We start from the raw sequence: 27,420 nt of genomic DNA, 5'->3' as shown, positions 1-27,420 counted from the left end.
CCCTTGGTTTTATTTAACGCGTTGCTCTGGGACACACATTGCACGCCATTTAAGAGAAATGCCGGAGAAGCTTGCCTCTGTTAGAGCCACACACCTGCAGCCTCCCTGGCATACAGCACAAACAGCAGAGGACATGCATTTTTCTAGACCAACTACTTTTTTTTTGTTTCAGACATACCAGAGCCACTACAGGGGACAAGGCATTTCCATAGCTGGCAGGCACGTCTTTATTAAAATGTACCCTTTCACGAGCAAATGACGCCAAAATGAAACAAACAAGGAGAAGGTGGAGTGCGTTGAAGTTTATATTGAAACTAGACAGCGGCTTCTGAGCTAGAGGAAAAGGTTTTATACACTGATCAAAGAGGAGGTCAAGGCAGAATGGTAAAGATAATGACGTGGACCAAGTGGATCGATAGCTCAGCTGACAGGAGTGTAAAAAAAGTGTTTGCTGCCTTTATGAGCAGACTGTAATTCTGTCAGCAGTTTGTGAGAGACTGAGTCACAGTCTGGGCCTGATTTACATATACAATTGGGAAACTAGCAGTAGGAAATATATTTGCACAGAAAATACTCTAGATGGGACAATGAGTGACACACAAATTGGACAATGCCAGGCAGGATCTGACCCATGGCTTTAATTAAGCATTAGCCAAACAAGCCACCAAAAACAATCCAACTTTGGTCTCATGACTACAAAACTACAATTAGTGCATAATGTAGACATAAGAGATGTTAGTATACAAATACCAGCATCAGACATAACTCTGATACTGCCGGGTCTATAGGCGAGTATGTGAATCTATGTACCGATCTGATACATCTTAAAAGTATATTAGTTTAACCTAGATAAAACTGCAATTTAGAAGTGATTTCCAGCTAGCCAAAATGTCAGCAATATTTCACGCTGGAAATTCCCACAAGTAAAATGTTGATGTGTACGGTATACAAAACTTCAGTTTCGAGCTATTAGATTTATTTTATTACATTATTTTGCAGTTTTAACTGTCAAACTAGAAACTAAAAAAGGGTTCTACGTCATTTATTCTCTGTATGTATTTGGGGGTTTAACCTGAGCCAGGCCATACATCAGTCAAAGCAATCATCACTTATATACAGGGTTAGTAGCACACAACTTTTGAAAACATTGTATAAGTTATTATTTCTTTAAATGCTCATCGGAATTGGGATGGGAAAAATGGTATCTGAACATGTCAACTACAATTAATACATAGTGAGGATATCATTTGACCAATTATTTCACATTGTCAATACTGTATAATGGGTTACAGAGCATTTAAAGGGATGTACAGCATATAAATGAAGCTTGTGTGACAAACTAGTAAATATTTGCCAGTACATAGGTGCCATGTTTGTGTTTCATCAATCTGACAACACACCGTTGTTGTGGTGACAAAAGGAGAGAAACAAGGGAGAAACAGAAAGGACAGGGCAGAGAGAGGAGAGTAAATAATTGAGGTGAATAGGACTCTCCGTCCAAAACCCCATCCCTATGCCACTGCTCCGAAAGCTCGCCAATCAGCCCACGTGTCCGTGCATCTCATGCTTTCCAGTGCATGACTTATTAATGGTCTGAGAAACTGGAGCTGAGCAACCCAGAAAGCCGCGGGTAAGAGTTTCACCAATCAATACACTGGGTGGATTGAGGCAAACATGCACTACTGCGGTGACATCACCACATCCTGTACAGTTTGTCAACACAGCCGGTGTGTGCTGTAAACTGCAGATCCACTGTGTAGCCTACACTAACTGTTGTGACCATAGAAAATTGTCTAAATTCAAAGTCAATTCAAGAGTTGGATGAGACTGACGGTTGAGATTGGGCCTGAGGAAGCTGGTGAAATAACTGAAGAGAGAGAAATAGTTATAGGATTCCTTACAACTTGCAGCCGTTTTTAATAGCTTGCAAAGTGGAACAGGGGGGCAGCAAAATGGTTAAAGAATGAATAACAGCATATTGAGTCTAGTTACAAAGAATTAGGTCAGTCTTCCATCTTTCCTTTCAAAATCCTTCACCTCAGCTGAGTGTTGAATGTGAACATACTGTGTTTACAACAATATTTTGCACCATGGGAGATGTAGAGATGGGGCCAGATGCTGGAGACTAAATGCAGGTGCAAGAATCTGCTGCTGAGGTGGTTTGAATTAGGTTAACGACAGGTGAGCTTATATAAAAGGTTTTACAAATCATTAAATGAAGAATCTGCAGACTCTTAGACAACAGTTCGATTGAGTCCACGAAAAGGTGACAATGGGTCAAGAACAATAAATGGAGGAGGGTTCCTTACCAAGTGTGACATAGCTGGTTTGCATAAATGTAAAGTTTGGACACTCTTACAGTGCAAATTAGTGCATGATGATTTACCTCCGTTGCTAATTGCAGAAATCCCCCGGTGAAAGTCTTCAAAGCTGATCACCCCAAGACCACTGGGATCCAAAAACTTGGTCAGATCCTTCACCTGAAAGATAAAAGAAACACAACATTCAAATCTAATTTTATCAAAGCAAGAGAAAAAATAGATTTCCTAGATTATGTAACGAATGATGCAATGGGAAGTCTTCCACAGAACGGGGCAAATGACTTAGCGGCAATGTTTGCATATTGACTCCAGTGGAAAAGCATACCGCAGACAGGGAAACAAAGCAGCACTTAATCTAAGCATAAACCACAGAGAACTACTGAGAACTAAGTCTTACAGTGACTTCATTCACATGATGGTTCAACTGCAGAACATAAACTTCAAGGATATTTTGATTACAGAAGTCACCAATAAAACACGTCTGACCTCTTGAGGAAAAACAGCTTTTGCAGATGTCAAGTGTTTCTGACTTTATTGGATGCAGGGCAAGTGTGTTTACAAGGATTTTAAAGCTTACTCAGGGTACTATATACTTTTTGTGATGAGACAGCCATAAGAAAAACAAGAGAAATGTTACAGAGATTCTGGACCCAAATACCAGAAAAATTCCTACTCATGCGAAATCATGATGTGAAGCAATATAGCCTTGTCTGCACAGAAAAGCTGCTGCACTCGTGTTAAATGGGTTACGTAAGTGCACCTACATATAGTGTATTCCTGCAGTCAGTAACCTGGCAACAAGGGAATGAGTGCTTGAACAACAACATGATAAAAGATCAACAATGCACCTTGGATCAACTTTTGTATTTTATTGAGAATTGGCTCTTAATGGATGTGAAATTAGATCTAATCTGATCTGTACTCAGAGAGCCTTCACCTGTGTGGATTCATTGGCACATTTTACCCGTTAATGCTTACTGAAGCACATTTTCCACTGGTGAACCAACTCACCAACACCCACCAACATCTGGCTTTTGTCTGCAATGGGAAAGGATTAAATTGGTATTCACTCCAGGGTCGAATGACTCTTCAGTAGGCACGGATCTTAAATCGACTCTGGCTCTGATCTGCAGTGATGGAAGGTGAATTCTCTAACTTGGCAAGACAGTGAACTCCTCGGTTGTTTTTAAATTTTTTCACCGTTTTAGCAAGTTGACCACTGTTTACAAAACCTGCACATACCTGCTTATTTTGATGTAAAAGAGGTAAAAATAGTTAGCTGGCTCCTGAGACCTAACCTAGGAAACGTTAGATATGTGCGTGCATCTACATAATCTTTGGTGGCGCCAAGCAATCAAAACCTATTTACACAAATAATAACCCAAGTCAAAGGTTGTCCATCCCAAAATTACACTAAGCCATAATTTCAGGCGTGTATCACTGACAAAATTGGCTGGGAGGGAGCCTGAGAGCATGTGGGGTGAGGTTTCTGTGGTCTCAGCTCACTTATTCCTTGAGAAAGTAAGCGCACAATGCAAACGTGGTCATTTTACAGAAATGTTCATTGTGTGTGTGCGCACTGTGCGGCCTCTCTTTTCTACAGTTTTTTTTATATCAGTTACACATAAAAACAAGTTGATCTGCTTAGCAACACTGAGCTCCATCTCAAGAGGGCTGAGAGGGCTGAAACTCCTAATGCTCATTCTGAAAACCCCTTTGACTTATGATCTGGGTTTTGGTGAGATAAACCCAGCTGTATTTAGTGAGAGGAGGGCAGCGGCCGGTCCTTCTGAATGGTGGTTAACACGGCAATGTTAGGTTTAGCTTGTGAAAATCAAGTTACAGCCCAACTCCCATCTCTGCAAAACATCTCCAGACAGTAGATTTGCTCTGTACTCTGTAGGTTGAAGAAGAGCTGGGGAAGAAGAAGCAGCGTCTCTCTTGACAAAAGGGCCATCACAGTTTTATTTTTATTCATTTCAATTGTATTCAGCGATTCAGAAACACCTCTGCAGAGCGAAGTGAGAGAACTGAGGGGTGACTGGGGAATTGACTGAGCGTCTGTCGTCCTGATGCCATATCTACTTAACCATTACAATAAGCAGTGAATTAGTCTAAGTCATCGCTTCAGCAGTGAAAAAACTGACAGCACAATAAATCACCTATAAAGACTCTTAACAGCCAAAGCAACCAGAGCAGTGAGAATCGACTACGCTGTGGAAGCTGCCCATGGCCTATATCTGTCGGTAGAGCAGTGCCAGGCCCCTCAGGTCTTGTGAGCAGAGCCTGTTGGCTATTCCTAGGTCTAACCTAAAAACTAAAAGGTGACTTTGATTTCAGTTCACTTGTGATTCCCCCCCAAGAACCTGGAAAGCATCTAAACAGCTTTATAACTGGAAAAACTGTCCCCACTTGAGAACATTTCTGAAAATGAAGCCAATTAAATGTTTTGTTTGTCAGTTCCTATTTTGTGTACTGTTGAACACACAATACGTAACTTTGGTTGCTATGGGTCTCTCAATCAAAATAATAACAAAAGTTTAACAACAAATTCTTAGCATTATCAATGATAATGAATCACGAAATACTGCTCATGGTTACATTAAACTAAACCCAGATGCAACGCTTGTCAGTTCCTTTGCTTAGTGGAGCAGTGAAGGCACTGTGGTTTTTCTGTTTCCTCTATTTGTGTCTAATTAGTGTCGGGGCACGCCTGACCGCCTCCACACAGACCACTGTTGTGCATCACCCCACGGAGAAGAATACGCTTTGGTGAGAGTATTCCTAGAGGGGATTTCACAATAGTTCCATCAAAAAAATAAAAACTGATTATAACCATGGCAAAAGAGGGCAGGGACAAAAAAAAGGCAGAATGATCTTTGAATATAAAACATTAAAAACACACGCACACAAGTGAACCCGGGAGGGGACGTTTCAGGGCATGGGGCATTCCATTGTGGATTAGAGGGGCAGGACATAAAAGCAGCGGGTGAGGGGCAGAAAGCTGGCTAAAGTTGGGTCGGGAGTGTTCACTGGCGGGGGGAGACTCGACCACAATGCAGTTCAGTGCGGCTTTTGTGAATCAGGGTCAAAACCAAAGGTGGTCAGAGAGAGCCTTTCAGTAGATAGATTACCAAACTCAACGAATGCCGGCTGCAGGACGTTTCACTTTTGAGACTTTTTTTCCTCTAAATCATTAAAACATGTTGCAGACTAGTAATTACACACATAACAAACAGAAGGTCTTCAGTAATAGGTTTCACCCAGGAAAGTGGTTTTACATTTGACAAACTGTATTTTGTCTCCTAAGATTCTCTGATGATTATATGATGCTCATATTCAAAGCACACACAATAGATTGTGTGCGTGTGTGTGTGTGTGACTGCACACAGTGTCCTATCCTGAAATAATTCTGGAGCAAACATTTGCATGCTTAGCAAACAAGCACCAGCTGAACATGCATGCAAATAACTCATCAATACTGGTCTATGACAGGTTGCTGGGACATTTTCAAAAAGGTAGAGATTAACTCACGGCGGCACCAGTCAACCGCACTGATATTATATATACAAATTATATATATATATATATATATATATATATATATATATATAAATAAATACAACAGAGCATTTCACTGAGGAATGCCTGATGCACAAAGGCTTGGCAGAGAGAATAGACCACAAGGAAAATAGATAGCTTGTAGACATAGTAAAATTAATAAGACAATTGTTTATTAGTCTGAAATTATTTCAGCTACCTCCTCATAAGCTCCTGAGCTTATCCCCACCGCCACTTGGCTTACATAACTATGATTTAACCTTCCTGCTTTTTTTTGGTCTTACTTGATGTCCTTTTGAATCAGTACAACATATTGCTGTGTGGTTTTCTCAACCACGCTGCTGCAAGACCTGTGTTACCACCAAGGTCCACAGTAAAGTTGGGCCACTCACTTGTGGAGGTTATTCAAACCACTTTTATCTCCAGATGACTGAAACACAAGGACATATGACGGTAAAGGCTTATTCAAATATGAGAGGAACATTCACTCATGTTCTAAACTGATACGATAAGAGAGAACCAGCTACCTTATCATAATGTGTGTGTGTGTGTGTGTGTGTGTAGCCCTTTTTAGAGGAGACCTGACTTTCCCCACTGATCCTTGAGTTCAGCTAATGGACGCCAAATCCACCGAGATGTTACAAGCATTATACAACATTCCACAAATTCTGAAGATAAGTCTGTGTGCTGCCTGCTTAGTTATTGTAGAAGGGGAAAAATAAGCAAACATGCCAAAGCCTCTGCCTGTCTCCGATCACAAATAGAAATCTAAGAGGAGTTTCTTGTACGGGCACAAATTAGCTCCCACAGTTCAGATATCCGATAGCTATAAACAAAGGTAATCAATCTGCTCAATCTGGTTAGCAGTCCAAGGAAACTTCTAACAAGCCGGAATCCAAAGGAAACTACTGAAATCACAATACTTGGGACGAGAAGTCCACCAGAAACCAAACAGCACTGAATAACAGTAAAACAGGCCACACCTATGAAATTAAATCAAACCGCAGTGTCATGTAAATGTGTCAGCTTTAGCGCTGCCCAGCCAAATAACAGGTGGAATTGATTTACATTAGACTAACATGACAAAAGCCCCGGTCTGTCCCTCAAAACAAGGTCAGGGGGCAGTTGGGTGGACAGCAGCCGAACCATGACGTTCCTCTGACTCAGGAAAACACATTTTGCTCTTAATCCTTCACAAATATCCTGCCTGGGGAGCCACACACATGTACGGCTAGACATGGGGCAGATCGGGGGCAATAGAGGTGCTTTGAACTGGGAGAGGAGGGATTAAAAAAAGCATTTGTGAGCCAGCAACACCCTCTGTGCGTGGCGCGCCAACAAGGGCCCATGCTCACCCTAAAAGGCCTCGTTCAAAGTTCGTCAAAAATAATCTGAACTGAGCTTTTTAATATTTCATTACGTTACCTGAATCTACCTCAGGCAAAACTAGACGATCATGTTGGATTATAAACACTATGTGATGAGATTCATATCATGGCTTCTTAAATAAAGATTCATAAGTTGAAACAGATATAAAACATGTTCACAGGGGCACACTTGAAAGCTGTGCTTATTTATGTAACCAGTTAGGTCACAGCATCGTCTGCATCCATCCTTTTACTGTTATTTGCAAAGGGTGTGATCACTTGCTGAAGCTCAGTCCCGTTCTTGCCAACAGTTTAACAGGGAAAAAACAAATTTTTCATATATTCGGGGGGGGGTTATGATTAACTGAACTTTTTTTTAATTTTATTTTTTTTAAATCGACTGCCAGTAAATTTGATTTTAAAAATGTGCTACTTCAGCTGGCCCATCCAAAGTCATCTCTCTGGTTGCAAGCAACATCCCTTAGCTCTAACTGACTGGTTACACATCATGAGTAACAGCCTATCAACACTGAAAGCTAGTGTGTACAGATATGTCCACGCATGGACACAACAGGGTAGAGCAGCTGCGGTGAGTGGAGGTTTGTATCAAATGTAAAGGCATCGAAGTTTGCAATTAACATCACAGTCCTCTGAGATTAAGTTATTCTTACTGCAAATGTACATAAATCTTATTCAAATATTGATTATCGTCTCTGTGGTTAATAATAATAATCTCTCTTAACCCTGAACGGGTACATGATGATTTCGGTTTAACTTTGAGGTGAAAATGAGAAACCTAAAGTGAACATAATCTAAAGATCTTGGTTTCGTAGGTTTCAAATTGTCAGTCACTGATCCTTGTCTCTTGACTTGCAAGTGACTAAAATCTTATGTTACAAAGAGGAGCTGAGATGTCTAGTGCAAACTATGAGATACAACACATGGGTGAGGGTGATGGGTGGAGTGTGACACATCAGCCATTTCACCAGAGATTATCCACCAAACCACACGATATGCAAATGTGGTCTGCCATATGGAGGAGTTCCAGGCCTGACAGAATTCATTACAGCCAATATGGCTGACAGGATCATCTCCATGATATCCCAAATCCTAGCCCTTGAACACTCACCAAATATAAATGACAGACTAATCCAGGCATGGTTTTAACCATATGCAGTGGTGTTAGCCAAATCTTTCACACTGAATCTTCAGAGGTTGTTCATGGGAAATCAGCACTGACGCATGGGTCATGTTAACTGTGCTTCTTTACTGCATATTTCAGAGCAACATGAACCTGGTGCAATTCATAAAAACATTTTAGGTTTTGCTGATATGTACCAATATAAAAAATATTTCACTGAATTAACAATGTAGAAAAGATGCATTTATATTTACATCAACATAAATATATTTTCTTTATTTTACTTCTAAATATTTGGTTGAATTTGTGTTTTCTTTATATTTATAGTTATCAGTTGAGTAGAAGCAGACATATCTGTATCAGAATATATTTTCTCTCTAATATCAGTATCGAACAACTCCAAAACTCCATATTGGCCGGGCTCTAACAACTATATGAAAATTATAATAATTTTCAGACTTTTTAAAGATTAAGCTTGGCTTTTTTACTAAATTCACCTCTAACAACAGTGACTTTCAAAGGGGTTTGAATCCTAAACAACTTTAAATACTAGAAAGTGGCATCACCCGGATGATTTTCAGTTGATTTAATTTCGAAAAGTATTTTCAGGAAGCTCTCTGAGCTTCAGCAGAAAATCAATGGTAAATCATTTACGTATATGGAGCTTTATATGGTTTTACACAGCAGTTCACTCAGCAGCTGCCTGCACAAAAACGTGTCATCAACAGAAAAACAATGATCTCACCTGATCGGCCCCATAAGCAGCAGCAAACTCCATAAACTCCTCAATCCGAACAAAGCCATCTCCATCTTGGTCCAAAGCATCAAAAACAGCTTTTAGCAGGGAGACATCATCCTCCCTTGTATTCACAGCTGAAACCATTGGCAGTGAGTCATCTACCACCATCTTAGAGAGGGAAATCGTCTCCACATTTTGCTCACTAGTCCATCCAGCGTCAGGAGAAGAACTGTCAAAGTCCTGAACTGAAATATCAATAGAGTCTACTTCATGACAATCTGATTCCTCAAGCTGGTGACAGTCGATCACACTCTCCTCTTCCCTCTGTTCAGTTGTTGGATCAGGAACACTTCCACACTGTACACTCTCCTGTTGTTTCAAGTCCCAGGTTTCCTCGTCATGGACCTCATGAGCAGTCAAGCACAGATCCAAAGCCATTGCCTCATTCGGCAGATTTTGGGCTTCAGAACTAATTTTGTCCACCCTCAAACCCTCAGAAACATTTTCCAAAGAGTAACTCTCACTGGTGAAATCACCCTGGGTGAAGGCATCTTTAGCCAGAGGCACAGTCAGTGATGAAGTTTCCACTGACAAACCCGGAGCAAATGAGTCATTGTCATCTTGTTGCTCAGATGTCAGATTTCTAATTACAGCAGCTCCTTCGTGTTCCACCTCTGACTCCTCTGTTGATAAATGTAGCGCCGGTGCAACTGTGCAGATAACAGAGGCAGGACTGGCCAGGCACAGGCGCAGACCGCTTTCACAATCTGGAACCTCTAAATCCAACAAAGGCACAGATCCTTCGATACACTCCAGTGGTGTGCTGATGTGGTTAGGTGACAGGCAGTTCTCCGGCGAACTTTGAACTGTGGAGCTACTGGTTACATGCAGATCAGTCACTTGATCATCAGGGAATAAACCGTTGTCTCTGGTTTCAGGTGACAATGTCTCCCTGCTCTGTAAGGGAGGGAGACCCGCCTGCTCCTCTTGTGACAGGTCTACCAGCTCCTCACTGACACCCAGTGGGTTGAACTCACCTGGACACTCCAGGGGGAGACACATGGGTTCACTTTTGAGGAGCTCTACCAACGAAAAAGGATCCCCTGTGTTGGTCCTTATGGAAATGTTCGATGGAGAGTCAGGTACACTGAGGCTTATTAGCTCGCCCTGACTACTGAGGGCATTTGAGCCCTCCAGAGGGGCCTCCTGTGTCAGATTCAGTTCCTCACAGGCAGACTTCTTTCCTACCACATCAGTGAGGTTTGGAGTAAATAACCATGATAAAGTAAAGTCATTGATTTCATCAGGTGCCTCAGTTTTTTCTGTAGAAGACAAGTCCCCGAGCCGAGAAGTATGGAGAGAAGCTTTGGAAAGTGCGGACTGGTCGGCCTCAAACTGCAAATCTCCACAAGAGAAATCAGAGATATTTATGAGGTTGCCCAACTCCACCCCGGGCTCGTCCTGGAAAACCTCGGCCTCTCCACTTTGTTGGGATGTGTGATCTTGGTCACTGTCTCTGAAATCCAAACCTGTCTGGCCACTCTTGTTTTGACAGAGCATGCCTCCGTTGTCTGAATCCAGGGTGTGAAATCCGAGAGGAAATGGCTGGTCTGTCTCCCACTGTGTGTGCCCCAGAGGGCCAGACAACATGGTCGGTTCCATTATTCCCCTTGGCACACCTGAGAGAAGCTGGCGATGTCTTATCTCACTGCTGTCGAGATCCAGCTCCTTAACTTTGATGCCATGTTTTTAAAAAAAGGCACTACACCCTTTCAGGGGAACCTTGAAATAAATAAGTGTTTTTACTAAAAGCGTTGTCTATCATTTAAAAAAAGGTTGGCAGGTGCTGTGATGACATAAAACTGTAACATAAGTAAATTAGTAAGGATGATTTAAAGAGGGTGGGTTGTATTAGAAACGATGTCAAGTCAGGCAATGAACTAACAAGTCGTATTTGTTGTTTTAATTCCAGTGGTTGCCTCCCACGTGTGGACAAGAACGTTACCTTAACTCAAAGGTCATATTAGTCTCACTGCCTTACCGCATATTGCACCGGTGTCAAAGTGTGTGTGTCCCTCTCTGTCATGGCTGATCCTCTCCTGGTTGTCGCCGAGTGTTCGAGCTCCGGCACATCCAGAGTCAACATGCTTCACCTCGTGCCGGCAGCCGCTAACAATCACCGGGCTGAGGTCTCTCCCAGCTGAGCGGATTATCACGAGTGACAGCACCTCTGCCAACCACACGGTTCTTAACGATGCTAATTGATGGCCCTAAGTCACCGGTGTTTGTCAACATTAGCTTTCCTAGCCGATAATCGCGTCTCACTCACGGGGAGCTCATTTAACGAGGAGACGAGCTGCGCTATGCGTGAAAGTGGAGTGAACCTCGGCTTGGAGCGTTAGTGTTGAATGTCTCCTTCGCGAGGCGGTTTAATAAACAGCTGGGTATCCTCGAATGAACGCGTGCTAGCAACTGACGCTAACTCCTCCTTCCGAGCATCCCACCGCCGCTAACCGACTAGCTAGCGAAATTAGCCTATTAGCACGCTAACACGGAGAACGGTCCAACCCCCACCGCCCGTCTCTGAGGGAAATTGACCCGAACGTCAGCTCCAATGTCCCGCCGGTTAGGTGGGCAGTGACGTGGTCGGCCAGCTCCCGCGCAGTCCAGTATTATGTCTTCATGTCGATGCCGTTTTCCAGCCGCAAATCCACCTGTGTCGGTCACAAGACAGGCCGGAGGAGGGACGAGGCGAGAGCCCCTCTTTTCTCTCCTCGTCTCGTAAACACGCCTCGTCCCCGCGGACCCTCGTCGAGACCCGGTAGGGGGGGAAAGGTGCGTTAGAACGGCCCGAAAAGCTCCGTCATGTCGCAGGCAGCAGCTCCACCGATGTTGATCACAGACGAGGAAAGCTCTCGCATCAGCATCAGCAGTGACCCATCCTCCGCCTCCTCCTCCTCCTCCTCCTCCTCCTCCTCCTCCAGCCGCATACACACAGCTGACGTTTCACGCAAGCGTAGAAAACCTCCCGCAGTATCACCGCGCTCCACCATCAACAGCTGGCACCTGCCGAACCCTTCACACAGGGTCAACGCTCAGGGTCAGATGGAGGAGCTGCCGGATGTCTGTGCCTTGCTCGGTGGCACCTCGGCAGCGTGGGTGTGTGAACCCCCTCACATCCACCAGTGAGAGTCTGTATTAAAGTGGGTCGTTTCTCTTAATTCTAATAGCTCTTGATTTAGCATAAACCAATATTTCATTTTAGGACAACTTGTGTGGATTTTGAAGAAACAGTGTTGTAATGGATGATATTGTAATGTGTTGGCGCCCCCACCTGACTCACAACAGTATTGCCCATCTCCAGATGTTCCATGCTGCTATTTATTATATAATTTAGTGGACAGTATAGTATTATAGTATGAATGTATAGTACTAAGTATATCAAGGGTATTTATTCTCTTTAAAACTAATATTTATACACTTCCAGCTAACAGTAAACAAGGAATGACTTAAGGAATTGAGCATGGATGTTGGACATATAATTGGGCCCTCTGTGTTGTGGCCCCTCTACAGCCCCAGATTTAGGTTGTAGTCCTCGTGTCCTCACGTAACTTTCTTTCTTTCTTGTTTGATTTGATGGATTTCAAATTTGTGTCCAGTATTTTTTCTCGAGGAAAGACACAAAAAAATGTAGGACATAGCAGGAAAATAGTTTTATGTTAAAGTGTCATTTTCTTTTCTTTATTTACTTCCATCATTTAACCCCAGCTTGATACAACTGAGTTAAAGTAGTTGGATGTTCGAACCAAGAACCTTCTTGCTTTGCCTCCAATAATCAAAGCAAACTGTAGTCATCATTACCTAATAATAAAACTTTATTAGTAGTTGAGAGATGAGGAAAAGCCACATGAAATTGGAATGTGACAAACATAGAATACATGATGATAAGGCACAGCTTTGTAGTGGGTGAAAAACCCATACATATAATACAGTAAGTACAGTATGTTAGTGTTCGACACCTTCAGCCACTTAGAAATACACTCTTAAGACAGCAGTGGTGAGATAAACCACAAACACTGTCCATATCAGTACTGCACATGGCCCTTCAGCGTTTACTTGTCTCTTTTCTTTTCAGGTGACCAATAACCTGAAAGAAAATAAGAGAGACAAGTGGATTAATATGGGTTTTACCGCACTCTTAAAACTTTGATATGACCCAATTCGCAACACCCCCACTGTGCTCCCAGTCATTCTGTCTCTCCACATGGACCTCGGGCTGCACCTCCTCCAACACACCTGGGTCAGGAGGAGTACAGGAGAGCCCGTGTTCAAAGTTTAGCAGATTTAGAGGATGCTATACCCAACATCATGGAGAAGTCGTTGCCTGAGGTCAGCCAGGCCCCGCCGTCCGCCACCAGGATGGCTCCGGTCACATACGAGGACACCCGGCTGGCCAGGAAAAGAGTGCAGTGGGCCATCTCCGTCTTGTTGCCCGCTCGCTGCAGAGGGATGGATTGGAAGGCGCCAGCGGCCTCACCTCTTGGACCACCTGGCGGATTTAAAGGAAAAGAAAAAAATCCATGCTCAGACCCTGTAACTCACATCAGAGGTTCTCAATGTCACACACCTTCACTAGCAGCAACTGTTTCATGTAAGTTACTATAAATTGATTCTAAAAGTTTCAACAGTATGATTTTTCAATTGTTTTTACAGTCTACTACTGCATTGTAAATGTTTAGGCAAAGGCTGGCCAATTAACCATTTATTAATTTCTTTATATCAACTATTCCAACTAATTAGTCATTACCATTTTCACTGCTACTCCACTCTATGTAAAGTTAAGTCTCGACAGGCATGTGTATACGACACATGACTCAGCGAGCAAGTGAACGAGCCAGACACAACCATTCCATTCAATATTTTTCCACATTTGTATTGTGCTATAGCTCAAGGGCGCCTTCAGAACTTCAACTGGAAATAATGCAGAATAAAAGCATTCGAAACCTGGGACCATAGACATAAACATGGATAGAACAAAATTCAGGGAAAAGGGTGGAAGTGTGCAGATTATTTGTGTACCACAAAACTCACAGATATAGCCCAGCTGACTCCCTCATTTGGCATTATCACCGTCATCAACAGATGAGGGCAAAAAGAGATCTATATATCATTTCTGTCTTTTGCCAGAATGACTCATTAGGGATACCGTTGATGGTAATGGTGTAGAAGCAAGAGATAAAGAAGTATCTAATAATAAAACACAATAGTCTTACATACAAATATGTAAATTCAGTGTCATTAAGCAACAACAGCCTCAAAATGCCATCTGTTTCTGAGGTTGCCGTATGTACTGTAAGAGATAGAACCATGGTTCATTATAAAGGATCACAGGTTTTATGTACAACAATTAAATTTACCCAGCCTGCGGAATCCCTCTGTGCCAGAGATAGGACCTGGTGCCACGGCATTGACTCTCACCCCACTGGGCCCCCACTCCACGGCCAGGTGCTTGGTCATGGCGTCTGGGGACACGGAGGGAACACACAGTCATTAGATTCTCGTTTTGAAACAGTATCATAACGATAAAACTGCTCTTACCATTGGCAGCCTTAGCAGAGCCAGCATGCACCTGCAGGGCCTGCCCCTTGTAGCCGAGTGTTGCAGAGATGTTTACAATGTTGCCGCCATGATCCTGCACACAGAAGCGTGGTAGACTCAAAATCAATGCAACGAGTAAATGATCAAACCAGCTCCAGAAAGCAGAGTTCAACTCCTGTTCAGTTATGTGCAGGCACTCAGTCTCAGATCTTTAGTGACCTCTCCTGGTGATCAGAGGGCATTGCAGAAAGTGAAACCCAACTACATTCCGGCTGACACCGTATTCTTATTTAGTCACTGGGGGTAGTAAACAATACTTATAGCTTCTTAACTTTAAGTTAAAAAATATTGTATCACACAGACAAACAAAACGTGTATTGTACCTTAAACCACTTCTCATAAACCACCTTGCTGGTGTTGAATGTACCCATAGTGTCTATCTCCATCACAGTCTTGAAGGCGTTGAAGGAGAGTGAGGTCGCCGGGCAGAGAAAGTTTCCAGCAGCATCTGTCAACATTTAGGACACAGCTGAACAACAACAAAAAACTATAATAATTCCCATAAAAGACAGATAGGAGGGTAATCTTTCATTAAGGCTTTATGATTGCATCATTAAAACTAGAAATGCATCATTTATGAGGTGCATTAATATAATAGGCATCACAATGCACAGGTAATCTGACTTTGTTATTACACCTGATAATCTTGAAGTGATGCAACAGTTTGAGAATAAAGAAAAGTCAGAAAAGTTAATGACTAAACCAAAACCTTTGACACTTGACCTTTGTTCAAAGTGCATTTCTGCGCACTCAACCTTAAGACACCTTAAGATGTATTTGCTTTCATGTTAGCAGGATGCACTGTAGAATGATAATGAATGGGTGAGACTACAGCCATCACAAACCACACTGACTGTGTAAAAAGATAGGAGGAGCCTCTCCACTTCCTCCCACATCCAGCAATTAAAGTCAAAATGAAGTTTCACCCTGTTTTTAAAGCACCAAATAACTAATTAAAACCAGTTTTATCAGAAAAAATTGCACTTCAACATTCATCAGCTTGATAAAAAGTACATAAAATGAGACAGTTTTATTTGATGTGTATTTTGATTTAGTTTGGTTCATGTCCCAGCTATTAACATGGAGGAGGCAGGACTTTATGACCTATACTGCAGCCAGCCACCAGATGTCGGTCAACCCACTTTCCCTTTTGGAAAGCTGTCATGTCGTCCATCTTTATATACAGTCTATGCCACAAACACATAAATCACATAAGTAGAAAAACGTAATTCTTAAACTCGCGAAGAAGAGATCACGTACTGTTAATGACGATGTCAATGCGACCTAACTCCTTCAGCGTCTCATCCACAGCTGCTGCAATGCTCTCAGGCTGCCGCACGTCCACACACACGGGGAGACAGCGACGTCCTGACGCAGCAGACAGCTTTTTAGCCGCCTGAGGAAACAAACAGTATATTTACAAAAGGAAAACGCAGTAATATCTAGTCATGTTTTAACAAATATATTTAATGGACGTTGTGCAACAGGAATAACCTCTTTGAGTTTGTCCAAGTTCCGGCTTGCAATCACCGTGTCACAGCCATGCCTATAAGGTATAGAAACGATATCACTTTGTGGAGCAACAGACAAACAGCAGCAAAGAGAATGTGTTTTATTGTGTTGACCTGAACATGAATACAAGCATAGGTGAGGCTTAAAGGGAGATAGAGCGAGTAACTTCTGACACTACCCTACACAACAAGTAGGGCAGAGGGTGAGAACAAGAAAGAGAATACAAAACCTTAAAGGGGTAAGTAAGCCTTGAAGCAAATGTTTTACATGCCAGGACACAAAGTTACAAGGTCAGGTAATGATGTTTTTATAAAAGATCAACTATTTCTGACACATGAGTATATTATTCAACTATGTCACACAAGCAAAATGACGAAAGTCTGACTGTCAGATAACACAAGGTATAAAGTGCACCTGCAAACTATCCTGCTCACATTTGACTGTTTTAGAGTGTTAGCGATGACATAATGCTGCCACAGCATTGACTCTACATCTCAACGATTGATCCTTGCACTGTACAATTACCATTCAATGTAAGAGAAAAGAAACAATCTGAGAATGTTGTGGTGAAAACGAGCAGGCACCCCCCTCTCACCTCATGAAGATTTCAGCTATCCTGAGTCCTATTCCAGATCCCCCACCTGTGATGAAAGCAACCTGGTCCCTGAGAAAATAAGAGTCCAAAATCCTCATTTAATAATTAATTTTATAAAAAAAAAAAGTTATTGCGTACAAAGTCACCAACAGACAACTGTGTAAAATGCAGTAAATAGATGCTAATGAAGGGAAATGCATGTTGATGCTCACTTTAGTAAATCCGGACTGTAGATGTGTGTGTATGACGTCAGGCAGTCGTCTGTGCAAACATCTTCAGGCAGCAGTTCTCCTTTTCTCTGTGGCTCTGCCATGCTGACAAAATCAACACAAGGTAAATAGACACAGACATACTTGCATTACTGTAAACTAAATCCAGAAGTTGATTTATACTTTAAATAAATAACTGTAATTGTACCTAACAAATATATGCAGCCCAATACTGTCCCTTTAATATCAAGATACTGAAGTTAAAGTGAAAAGACCAAAGTATTGTACTGGTGTTTCTAGAACAATCATGTGTGTGTGTCAGTGTGTGAGTGTTTGTGTGTCTGTGTGTTACCTGCTGCACCAAACAAGCTAGTTCTTGTCGTAGCCCTGAGAAAAGAAAGGTCCAGCTCCTCTGTGATGAGACTCCACCTGCACACGAAGCAGCGACACTGACCTGAGGAAGCAGCTTCACTTTTATTCTGCCCCCATCAAGCGTCCTTCTTTCCTGAACTTAGAGAAAAGTTGAAGAAGATAAGAAACGAGCTCACTGTACTTTGGACGCTATGTGCTGCATTCACGTGCTGTCGGGAATAATCAGGAAAAATGAGCTCCCGATTGGGTAAATTAAAGGTTCAGTGTGTAAGATTCAGGTGAAATGGATCTATTGGCAGAATTTGAATATAAAGTAATCATAGTGATGTTTTCACTAGTGTGTGATCATCTAAACTGCACAAATTGTTGTTTTCTTTACTCTGAAGTGGTCTCTTTATACGGGGGCCGAGATAGCTCAACGAACTGCAAATTAATGAAAGTGCAAATAGAAAAAAACACGTGCAAATTAATAAAACACGTACAAATTAAGAAAACAACTTCAGCAATTTGATGATGACACGTGCTGCAAAAAGTCACAGCACATGCAAATACAGATAAACGCACTGCAAAAAGTCGAAATATTACACCGGAAATGTTTCCAGGGTACCTAAAAACGTGGTAAACCTGGCTGTAGTTCAATGCTTTGTGAAGTTCCATCACCATCTCCGGTGTTATATTTGCAATTTGCAGCGCGTTTTTGTATTTGCATGTGTTGTGAATTTTTGCAGCGCATTTATCTGTATAGTTGTTTCCTTGCATTCTACATGTTTTTTATATTTGCACGTGTTTTCTCAATTTGCAGTGCCTTGAGCTGTCACGGCCACCATAACTTTATGTATAAATTGTTTATAATAACACCAGGAGCGGGGTCCTCTCTGGAGGCCTCCATGTTTTAACAGTAGTAGTACAGCAGTCCTTTCTTTACTCTTCGTTGTTATGTAAATATCGGAAATTGGTGTCAAGGTATTGTTTAAACGCTCTCAACACATAAAAATACAACACATTTTGTTTACAGCGTCCATGATTTTTCCACATTCTAACCTCACAACTCGGAAAATTGGGCCCTCTGAGGAGCACGTGAATGCACCCATTACTTCCTCGACATCCTCCAGTGATGCATTATGGGCAATGAAGTCCCTCTGGTGTGTGCGTGTTCAAGAACACAAGTCCAAACGTGTTTACGTTTTGTTTAAGACACAGTAAGTAGTGATGAGGTGAGTATTCACATAAAACACGGTTTAAAGACATAACACAGAGTAAGTTGTAAACTTTAGAGGTCAAGATTGATGTGATTTAAACCAGATCAGACAACAACAAGCTCAGGGGATTGTAAATGTCTTTTAAAACCCAGACAGTCATTCTGGAGCTCATCTCCAATACCCATCATCTTCTAGGATGGCAGCTCTAAGGGTCCTCTCTGGTAAACCAACACTGGAATAAATGATCCAGGGTGTATCATTTCAGCTCGGAGGCCGATCAGTGTGCACCGGAGCAGAGAATGGCTCGTATTGATCTGTACTTTTGGGATTTACTGCTGGAAAAAAAATAAGCCCTGCCTATGCAATGGATCCCTCATAGACTTTAGGAACGGATATTTCCCTCCGCACTTAGAAGCTGCACGACTGCCAGCTATAAGCTCCAGAGGATCGGAAATGTAACATGAGTGCTTTTGTAATTTGATTTGTTTTTTTTCAAGAGGCATAAACAAGAAAAAACATAGGGGCGCATTAAAGAAAATGATAATGGACGCTTAGGCCCATAAGCCAAAATAACTGCTTTTACTGACAAAGGTCTTACTTACCATTTCATGTTTAGTTGTTCTTTGTTGGCTTTTATCTCATTGTTTGGTAAAGGAGCTGCATTACAGATCAATGTTTAGTGCCGTCTGCAGCGAGGGAAACAGGCCATGTCTCCTGTGATGGATGTGGACAATAAGGTCCAGTTGTCTGAGAACTGATTTCTTTTTAAGGGCCCTACTTTTATTTACGAGATCAATTGTTTCTAAAATGGGAAAAACCCATTCAGAAGTACAAACAAGAAAATAATAATAACGATGGTAAAAATAACAACAATCATAACAGTAAAAGATATTAAGACGATTACATAAATGTCCCTGAAGACAAAAAACGTAGTTCCCTGACCGGGAATCGAACCCGGGCCGCGGCGGTGAGAGCGCCGAATCCTAACCACTAGACCACCAGGGAAGGATATCGACCTTATGACCGTTTTACTATTTATTCTATACATAGCAGATAGTTAAAGAAAAATCGAACATATTTTCAGTTGTAGATGAAATGAGGGATTAATGATGGAGTGTATTAAACACATTTATCCCCCTTCAGTTTAATTTAATGATTATTAATCACATCTATGACTTACTGTCTTCCCACTACATCTAAAACAGCATGTCCACGGAGAAGGGTTCAATCGTTCATGTGCAATAAAATGGATACCAATATTTTTTAATGATTAAAAAGAGCTTGTTTCATCAAAAGAAAGACTTTATAATCATTTTCTATGTAATACACAGAAACACCTCTCACAGGCCACATTACATTACTGAACACACACACACCTCTGTGATGCGATGGAAGTGCTTCTCTATGACAAGGTGTCTGATGTCAGTTGAGGATGATGAGGATGCTCACGGCAGAATTCTGTGAAAACAACTTGCTCAAATAAATCCTCATCCATGGCGCTATGAGTGGTTTGCAAAGACTCACTTGTTTCTCCCTTGCACCGAACTCAGCAGTGAGAGTTGGACATTATTAAAATGTTTTTTGTTTCATTGCAGGTCTGGACTGGACATTTTTTAGGTGTCCTCCCCGTGTCAGTAAATCATTGCCGTGGTTCTTCAAGACAGACTGAAGCTTTGGAATGATTTTTTCTGAGGTCACTGGGAGGTCCAAAGCAGCTGCAAGGCTCCATCACAAATTCTCCTTCTGAATAAGGGTTCAGCTCTTTTGCTATCAGCTTGTAGTAATCAGTTGTATTTTCTATTCATGCAGGATAGCTGCATGTTTACAGCTCAAACCTTTATTATTACTGCTTGCACATACAAACAGCACTTAGTAGACACAGTGCGCTATATTTTACTTTAACAGGAAATGTTTGTCCCTTTCTCCTGGAAAGTGCAACATTCCACTTTTAGCTTTCTTTTCTTGACAGGCGACATTAATCTTGTCAGCAATGACACAGCGGTAACATGTGTCTCCTTCACCCTGAGTGTGACCTGACAGGCATACAGCCAGAGCACCATCCTGAAGGGCGTGTTAGTCTCCCCTTTTATGTTATTTTCTCCTTTGGCTGAAAAAATTGTTGCTGTCATGAGAATGTTTTAGTATTTCTGAGATGCCTTTTTTTATATTTATAAATTGTATTCAGCCCTGAGGCTGGAGGTTACACAGTCGTGGTTTAAATATTCATGGGTAGAAGTTGTGATTTTTTAGATTCATTGGTATGTTCATCCAACTGTTCCTTGTCTTTTTGTTAATTATCAGATCAGACGTTTTTTTCAAATTCCCTTTCAGTTTCATCCTCGCCAACCATACATATTCCATTAGACACTGGGCACTGGCTTCAAAAAACGAGTCTGAGTCTTTTGCCAAAAGCAGCATCTTTCATGTTTCACAGAAAATCTCCTGATGCAGGAACATAGAGGCGTGTGCAAAAGACTGCCATTATACAGAGAATCACACATTCAGAAAGTTAACAGACAGAGCAGGGGACCGCTCAAGTCACAGCTCCAGTCATAGAGGTTCAGTATCTCCAGCTGGCCCAGAGGACACCTACAGCCCCACAGCACTGACAGCTGGTCCTGGGCTCTGTCCACGTGTCTGTGCTGGGTCTGTCTGTGCAGCTTCATTCTCTCCTCCTGCTGGAGGGTTTGACTTGCCACTCTGTCCTTTTTCCTCCAGACCCACCAGCCTGCTGCTGACCTCCCACAGCTTGTGAGCTGCCTCGTCGTCCAGGGCCTGCGGCGCTGGTTCCTTTTCTGTCATCACATCATAGTAGCGTCCCGTCACACCCTCCATCTCCTCGGACACGGCCAGGTAGACACTGGGCTGGGCCCCAAGTTCTGGGCTCTTCACTAACAAGGAGAAAAAGGGACCTGTACGGGGGATTAAAGAGGCCACAGAGAGGTTAGATGGTGTAAAACTCTGATCAAATACAAGTACTTCAAAACATTAATTCAATGTAAATCACAAGTACAAACTGGTTCAGTGCTGTTTTCTGTGGTCTATAACAAAATGAAACATTTACATCAATTACGTGTGTTTACTAGATCCGACACGCACATACTGTGACTGTAAATGTTCTCAACACCAAACACTTCCATCCTCCCCACAGCGGAGGATGTTTATTACCCCGGAGTGCATCGTGTAATTAAAAATATCCTCGGTGCGGAGTAAAAAAAGAAACATCCATTCACCCATTCCCAGAATGTGTGCGGAGAAGCTGTAGCAGCAACATAATTGGGAGCAGTGGTGTACAGGTGGGTTCAGATTTGTCATGTTTCTTCCAACTAATTTTTTATAAGAAGCGGTTGTGGTGACGTACAACATGCTGTTATTCTGCCGTTTTGAATTGATACATTTACTTCACAGCTTTAGTTAGAAGAAACTTTGCACATTAAGATTTTACATACAAAACCTAAGATGGGCTTATAAATAAAAAGCAGTTCAAATAATTAAAACATTAGCTTAATGTCAAACCAAATTAATACGTTACGTGCATTTTGTTAATAACACTGTGCATTTTCAACACAGGACTCTGACTTGTGGTATCGCTACTTTAACTTAAATGTAACTGTTTATTAAATTGTATGACTGCTCTTTGATGAAACACATTAATGCTGGTTTTAAAAATCACATTTATCACCAAATATATGTTTCAAAAAATTGACATTTATAGGTTGAACATGGCTCATAACGCCACCTAGTGTTTCAAACCATCTTGGACTTTGCAGGGCAAATGCTCACGTGGAATGGGACGTTTCTATGTCATGACATTTACATATACATGAAAAGGTTAACACCCCCTAATCAAAGGTGGGCGGCCCCCGAGCCACTAGCGAAACTAAAGCTGAAACTAAACCCCTAAACCACATGGTCTACCATTCAGAGACGCCCCCCCATCCTCTCCTTCCCCTCGACTCTCTCTCACACACACACATCGATTTATATATTTGAATCAGAATTCCTCACCAACGCACTTGTTAGTTGTAGTTATAAAGTTTAGTGGGTAGGAGCATTTCATAACAGAAACGTGGTGAGTTATTTTTGATGGTTCTAATTTATACAGTTTGAAAGTTCACTGAGGACAATGCCACATATCAGAGTGTGCACAGCCGAAGCGCACTGTTGCATATGTATTAGACGAGTGGAACCTCCCCGGATTTATTGATTTCTCTAAATTCAGGATCCAGTAAGAAAGCAGGATACTCACTGAGCACGGAGCTGGAGAACTGCGATTGGTGCAGGCCGGTGTGCCTCCCAAGCTCCGTGGCAACAACGCCTGGGTGTACAGCATTCACTGTGACGCCTGTGCCTGTTGCAAACACACACACACACACACACAAAGCATTGTTCGAAAAATATATATCCACTGGCCAATTACAAACAAGAACATAGGCCGTACTCTCTCCCACACATGCCCACTTATGCGGCAGCCAGTAGACTTGCCTTGTAATCGCTTGGCAAGCTCTCTGGTGAACAGAACATTGGCAAGCTTGCTCTGACAGTACGCCTGCTTGGTATCAAACTTCTTCTTCTCCCAGTTCAAGTCCTCGAAGTCGATCTTTCCAACGATGTGGGCGAGCGAGGCCAGGTTGATCACTTTGCTGGGGGCGGACTCCTTCAACTTCTCCAGCAGAAGATTTGTCAACAAGAAGTGGCCTGCACGGAGGAAGAACAAAACGATCGAAATTAGGTATAGCGATGGAGCGAGGGAGAGTTTATTAGAATGTAAAGACAATTTGTATTTGTTTTCTTTGATTTGCTTGTTGTCAAAGTAAGCACCCAAGTGGTTAACTCCAAACTGCATGTCGAATCCGTCTTCTGTCTTCCATGCTGGACATCTCATGACCCCTGCGTTGTTTATCAGCACGTCCACTCTCTGCTCCTCTGCAAGACGATAAAGATCATAGTCAACAAACTGTTACTGACTCTATTTCTATTATTGACACCGTGTTTTGTTGCCTCACCTCGTTTGATTTTCTCCGCAAACTCCTGGATGGATTTAATGGAGGCCAGGTCGAGGCGACAGGCGTAGACGTGAGGATTCAGGGTCTTGCCTCGTATTTCCTTCGCGGCCGCCTCGCACTTCTCCATGTCCCGACATCCCATAATGACCCGCCCTCCTGACGATTTGGGGACGGGAAAGAGGAGTGTATCAGCGAGAGAAAAAATAACAAATCAGAGTGACATGATATTTTTCTGCACACCTCTCTTGGCCAGCTCTCGGGCCGTCTCCTTCCCGATGCCTTTGTTGGCTCCTGTTATCACCACAGTCTTTCCAGTGATGGTGGCGTTACTCGGGCACCGGCCTCCGGTCACATGGCTCCTGTGGGGGGGAAATAAAAGAAAGTGACTTATTTAAGCACATGAGAATGCATTAGCACCAGGTGTCATAGATTCCTCTTTGGAATATAAACAAAAGGCAATATCAATACACGGCTGATTAGACCTAGTCAGATTAGCCTGATGTCACCAAACTCTTTTCTGTCTGTTTTTCTTTTGTCTTACTCATGAGTTGTGTCATATTGTATTTACTTGTATATGTTATTAGTTGGAAATCCACTGTGATGAAAAAAAACATGGCAAAGAAATGTGTTAACAGGGAGGGGGCTCTGTTGGAGCTGAACAAGTGGGAGGGATACAATGTCCTTGTTAAACTGAACCAATGCTTTATTGCATTCTGCATGACTCAACTACCAGTAAAAAGACTATTAATTAAAACACACACACACACACACACGAGTGAAAACCATGGGTGTGTGGAAACTTTAACACATTATTCCAATTATCTTGCCTTGCCTATATTTATGTGTCAAATCAAATCACCACACTGCACACTTGGGGCGATTTAGGAGTAAACAGTTTTTTTTGCTGGTTGCCAGTCACAGGTTAACCCAGCTCTGACTCCAGTTTAATGACAAAATATGTATTTTTTTTATCTTTCTTCATTCTGTCACAGAGAATTTCCTCAACAAAGCAACACTATTAGTATGGGAACTGTTCCGATCACAGCCACAAATCAATACAGAGAGCGGTAGAGATGGCAAAGCCCATCAGAGGAAACAGACCGCCGGCCATTCAGGACATCTACCACCAGTGGTGTCTGCAGAAGGCCCTCAGCGTCTCCAAGGAGCAAATCCATCCAGCAGGCAGACTGTTACCGTCTGTTACCATCCAGCAAACAGGAGCCAGGCTGCATGCACCACCAGACTAATATCACCAGGCCATCAGGTTTCAAAACTCATAGTTTCATTCACGTCCACAAATCCTCTGTATAACTGCAACCTGCCTGTTTGCACTGTTCTGCTTACTCACCTCTGAAAAGTGTGCAACAACTAAAACCTACATAATCTTATACAGTACACACTTGTCACATTAGACCATATGACAATACACATTAATTCACTCCACTACAAGGGCTGCAGGGCTTTGTCTGTTGTTTACATTAGATATAAGCGTTTAACACTGAACTGAGCATGAACTTCACTGCAGATTGTTCTTATGATCACATGAAGAAAACCCAGTGTGAAGTAAACAGTCCCTTCTTCATGGAGAGTCACTCACTTGAGTAAAACAGCGGCGCCAATCACAGTCCCGAACAGAGACACAGGTAGAATATATCTGCTCATGACTCCACAGGGATGTTGAGTACAAATAAACCATCCACTCGTTTCGCTGTTATCTTTCTACAGCTGCTTTCACAACACCAGTCCTGAGCAGCGCTGCTGTGCCGCAAGGTTACACGCGCACACTTTCTACGTCATCCACTCATCCTGACCAATCAACGGCCGAGGATCCCCATTGGCATTATGGGAAACGTAGTATCTATGTTCAAACTGTACCTTTGTGATATTGTTGAGTTGAATTTGTGTGGAACTGTTTTTAACTTACGCTCATATAATTAGGACTTTTTAAAATTAAATTATAACTTTATTCTTGAAGTGTTAAGACTGTTTAAAATTAATAATACTACTTTATCTTCATAATATCACGACTTATTTTTATTCATTTACGACTTTATTCTCATAATATTATGTTTTTGTTCGCATTAAGTCGCAACTTTATCCTCATAATATTTAAACTTTTTAAATTTAAATTACAACTTTATCCTCATAATATTATGACATTTTAAAATGTATGACTTTATTAGGTATTATAGGACTTAGGTATATATTCTTGTAACTTTCTTCTCAATTACAGCTTCAATGTAGTCCTAACAATTGTTGTGGTCACTGACACCAAGCAATTGGAGCATATTACATTACTTCCTGTAATCACTGCATCACTGAGTTGTGTCAGAGGATGGATTTTAAAATCATTTTTACTTGTCTGTAAAGCACTCTGACATTTTTTGTGTTTTTTGGTTGTTTATATTGTCTTTTAAATGTAGTGTTAGTGTAACATTATTATGTATTTCAGTGACTCTGTAAATTCCCTCATGTCTGAATTGGTTATTTATAAAGAAACTTGACTTGCCTTTCTTGAAACTTTAAAAAGCTACATTAAAAATTCAGAATGCTATGTTTTTATCAAGAGTAATTCAATTACTTTGCTGAAAATCTGTGCCAAACTGTTGTTTGTTTCTTTTCCTCTCTCACTTTTATAATTCATCCATACATATATATAATTTATGTTGACTGTCGCTTTTTAAAATGCATGAGGGGGCTGTTTGCTCTGAGAACATTGTGCATCTGATATCATTATTTTTTCCAACACTGAGATAGACACCATATTCTGAAAAAAAAAATCCATAACTGCAATGCTAAGCCAACTTGATTGCTCATTTACATTTATATTTCATGCAGTTGGCTTCGGAAGATTATCCAGCAATCACATATTAAAATTACAATTTCAAACAAATGCCAAATTTCAATGTAGAGGGTGGTGTGGCTGAGTTGGAATTGAAAAAGATGTGGAATTGCTCTGCTGAGGCCGGTGCAAAGTCATTCTGCCATTGGGGAGCCAGGTGAGACAGAAAAAGGAAAAAGTGAAGGCAGCAGAGAGGAGAGCTTAAGTGAGACAGAAAGGGGCTGTTATGAACCAGTGCCCAGAGAGGTGAGGGTGGGGTGTCGCTTTGCACAGCTTCAGAATTCAATACTTTAGGTTTCTTCTGCCTAAATGTTGATCCACGTGTTCGGAAAAAAAACATCAAGGTTCCAATTTCAAATACCTGCTGTTCAAAGCAAATGTTGCACGGTTTTAGGATTTGGTTTGATTACTGACTGTGAGAGGTTTTTGGGGAGATAATCTAATATTCATACAGGGATGTATCTGAGAATCACTGTAGTGCTCCATCTGCAAAATGACTTTGGATCGACTCAATTTCCTCCCACCTGTGCCTATAATAATCTCAGGAGCCTCTATTATTCATCAACAGACATGATATTTGAGGATATATTAGTTGGGGTTTTATGGCTGTTCTGGTAGTATTAAATCTTGCATATACTCTCATGGGCGCCCTTGCAGTGAAATTGTTACATTTCTGCACAGGAAGAAAAACACAGGAACTTTTTTCATTCTCCTTCCCCCCCCGTTGATCTTAGAAAATACATAGATGATGCATTATTTTTAACCTAAAAGTTGAATGTAATTGCGGTCCACAAAAAGCATGTTCCTTCTTCAAACTTTAAGAGACCCCGCTTGAGGCACTATGTAAATGCCGCCACCCACCCACCCACCCACTCACATGACACTGCAGTTTATAGAG

General features: G+C 41.8%; 3 protein-coding genes and 1 non-coding gene across 7 annotated transcripts in view; all 4 read right to left on the bottom strand.

Moving 5' to 3' along the window:
• rab11fip3 (RAB11 family interacting protein 3 (class II)) overlaps nucleotides 1–11,305 on the bottom strand; it is a 30,435-nt gene extending 19,130 nt beyond the window's left edge. For 2 of the 3 annotated variants that reach the window (XM_035145870.2, XM_035145871.2), the window contains exons 1-2: nucleotides 9,136–11,305; nucleotides 2,387–2,480 (exon numbers count right to left, since the gene is read on the bottom strand). In XM_035145870.2, coding sequence (XP_035001761.1) covers nucleotides 2,387–2,480; nucleotides 9,136–10,791 — 1,750 coding nt within the window. In that variant the 5' untranslated portion in view covers nucleotides 10,792–11,305. The remainder of the gene's footprint in view (nucleotides 1–2,386; nucleotides 2,481–9,135) is intronic. The other variant, XM_035145872.2, reaches the window with a different exon arrangement.
• A 1,681-nt stretch (nucleotides 11,306–12,986) lies between these two features.
• decr2 (2,4-dienoyl CoA reductase 2, peroxisomal) lies at nucleotides 12,987–17,686 on the bottom strand. 2 transcript variants are annotated; one of them, XM_035145875.2, is made up of 10 exons: nucleotides 17,456–17,686; nucleotides 17,107–17,208; nucleotides 16,895–16,963; nucleotides 16,282–16,333; nucleotides 16,048–16,183; nucleotides 15,111–15,235; nucleotides 14,728–14,821; nucleotides 14,547–14,651; nucleotides 13,426–13,678; nucleotides 12,987–13,276 (listed from the first exon to the last, which is right to left on the bottom strand). In XM_035145875.2, exons 2-9 carry the CDS (start codon nucleotides 17,205–17,207, stop codon nucleotides 13,458–13,460), a joined length of 903 nt encoding a protein of 300 aa, XP_035001766.1. In that variant the 5' UTR covers nucleotide 17,208; nucleotides 17,456–17,686; the 3' UTR covers nucleotides 12,987–13,276; nucleotides 13,426–13,457. The 2 variants fall into 2 exon arrangements, with proteins under 2 accessions (XP_035001766.1, XP_035001765.1); XM_035145874.2 differs by having other exon boundaries at nucleotides 13,490–13,678.
• A 1,921-nt stretch (nucleotides 17,687–19,607) lies between these two features.
• On the bottom strand, nucleotides 19,608–19,679 carry trnae-cuc. The gene has a single exon. It is a non-coding gene; the product is annotated as a tRNA-Glu (tRNA).
• Nucleotides 19,680–21,072: 1,393 nt separating this feature from the next.
• Nucleotides 21,073–25,485, bottom strand: LOC118100885 (retinol dehydrogenase 13). The gene is made up of 7 exons (XM_035146411.2): nucleotides 25,278–25,485; nucleotides 23,921–24,039; nucleotides 23,681–23,836; nucleotides 23,496–23,600; nucleotides 23,160–23,372; nucleotides 22,924–23,025; nucleotides 21,073–21,586 (listed from the first exon to the last, which is right to left on the bottom strand). The coding sequence occupies exons 1-7, from the start codon at nucleotides 25,340–25,342 to the stop codon at nucleotides 21,264–21,266; spliced, it is 1,083 nt and encodes a 360-aa protein (XP_035002302.1). The 5' UTR covers nucleotides 25,343–25,485; the 3' UTR covers nucleotides 21,073–21,263.
• Nucleotides 25,486–27,420: the final 1,935 nt, after the last annotated feature.

The sequence above is a fragment of the Hippoglossus stenolepis genome, chromosome 21 (assembly GCF_022539355.2).
Source record: "Hippoglossus stenolepis isolate QCI-W04-F060 chromosome 21, HSTE1.2, whole genome shotgun sequence".
NCBI lineage: Eukaryota > Metazoa > Chordata > Actinopteri > Pleuronectiformes > Pleuronectidae > Hippoglossus > Hippoglossus stenolepis.
The sequence above is the reverse complement of the archived record's forward strand: the minus strand, read 5'-3'. Positions and strand labels throughout refer to the sequence as shown.

Coding starts and splice junctions, on each gene's coding strand:
- decr2 (XM_035145874.2), bottom strand. CDS start 17,207: ATGGCAGAGCCACAGAGAAAAGGAGAACTGCTGCCTGAAGATGTTTGC. Junction 14,822..15,110: donor TTTATGAGAAGTGGTTTAAG/GTACAATACACG, acceptor TTCTGTGTGCAG/GATCATGGCGGCAACATTGT. Junction 14,652..14,727: donor CTCTGCTAAGGCTGCCAATG/GTAAGAGCAGTT, acceptor CCGTGTCCCCAG/ACGCCATGACCAAGCACCTG.
- LOC118100885 (XM_035146411.2), bottom strand. CDS start 25,342: ATGAGCAGATATATTCTACCTGTGTCTCTGTTCGGGACTGTGATTGGC. Junction 24,040..25,277: donor GGCGCCGCTGTTTTACTCAA/GTGAGTGACTCT, acceptor TCCCCCCCACAG/GAGCCATGTGACCGGAGGCC. Junction 23,601..23,680: donor TGCGGAGAAAATCAAACGAG/GTGAGGCAACAA, acceptor ATCGTCTTGCAG/AGGAGCAGAGAGTGGACGTG.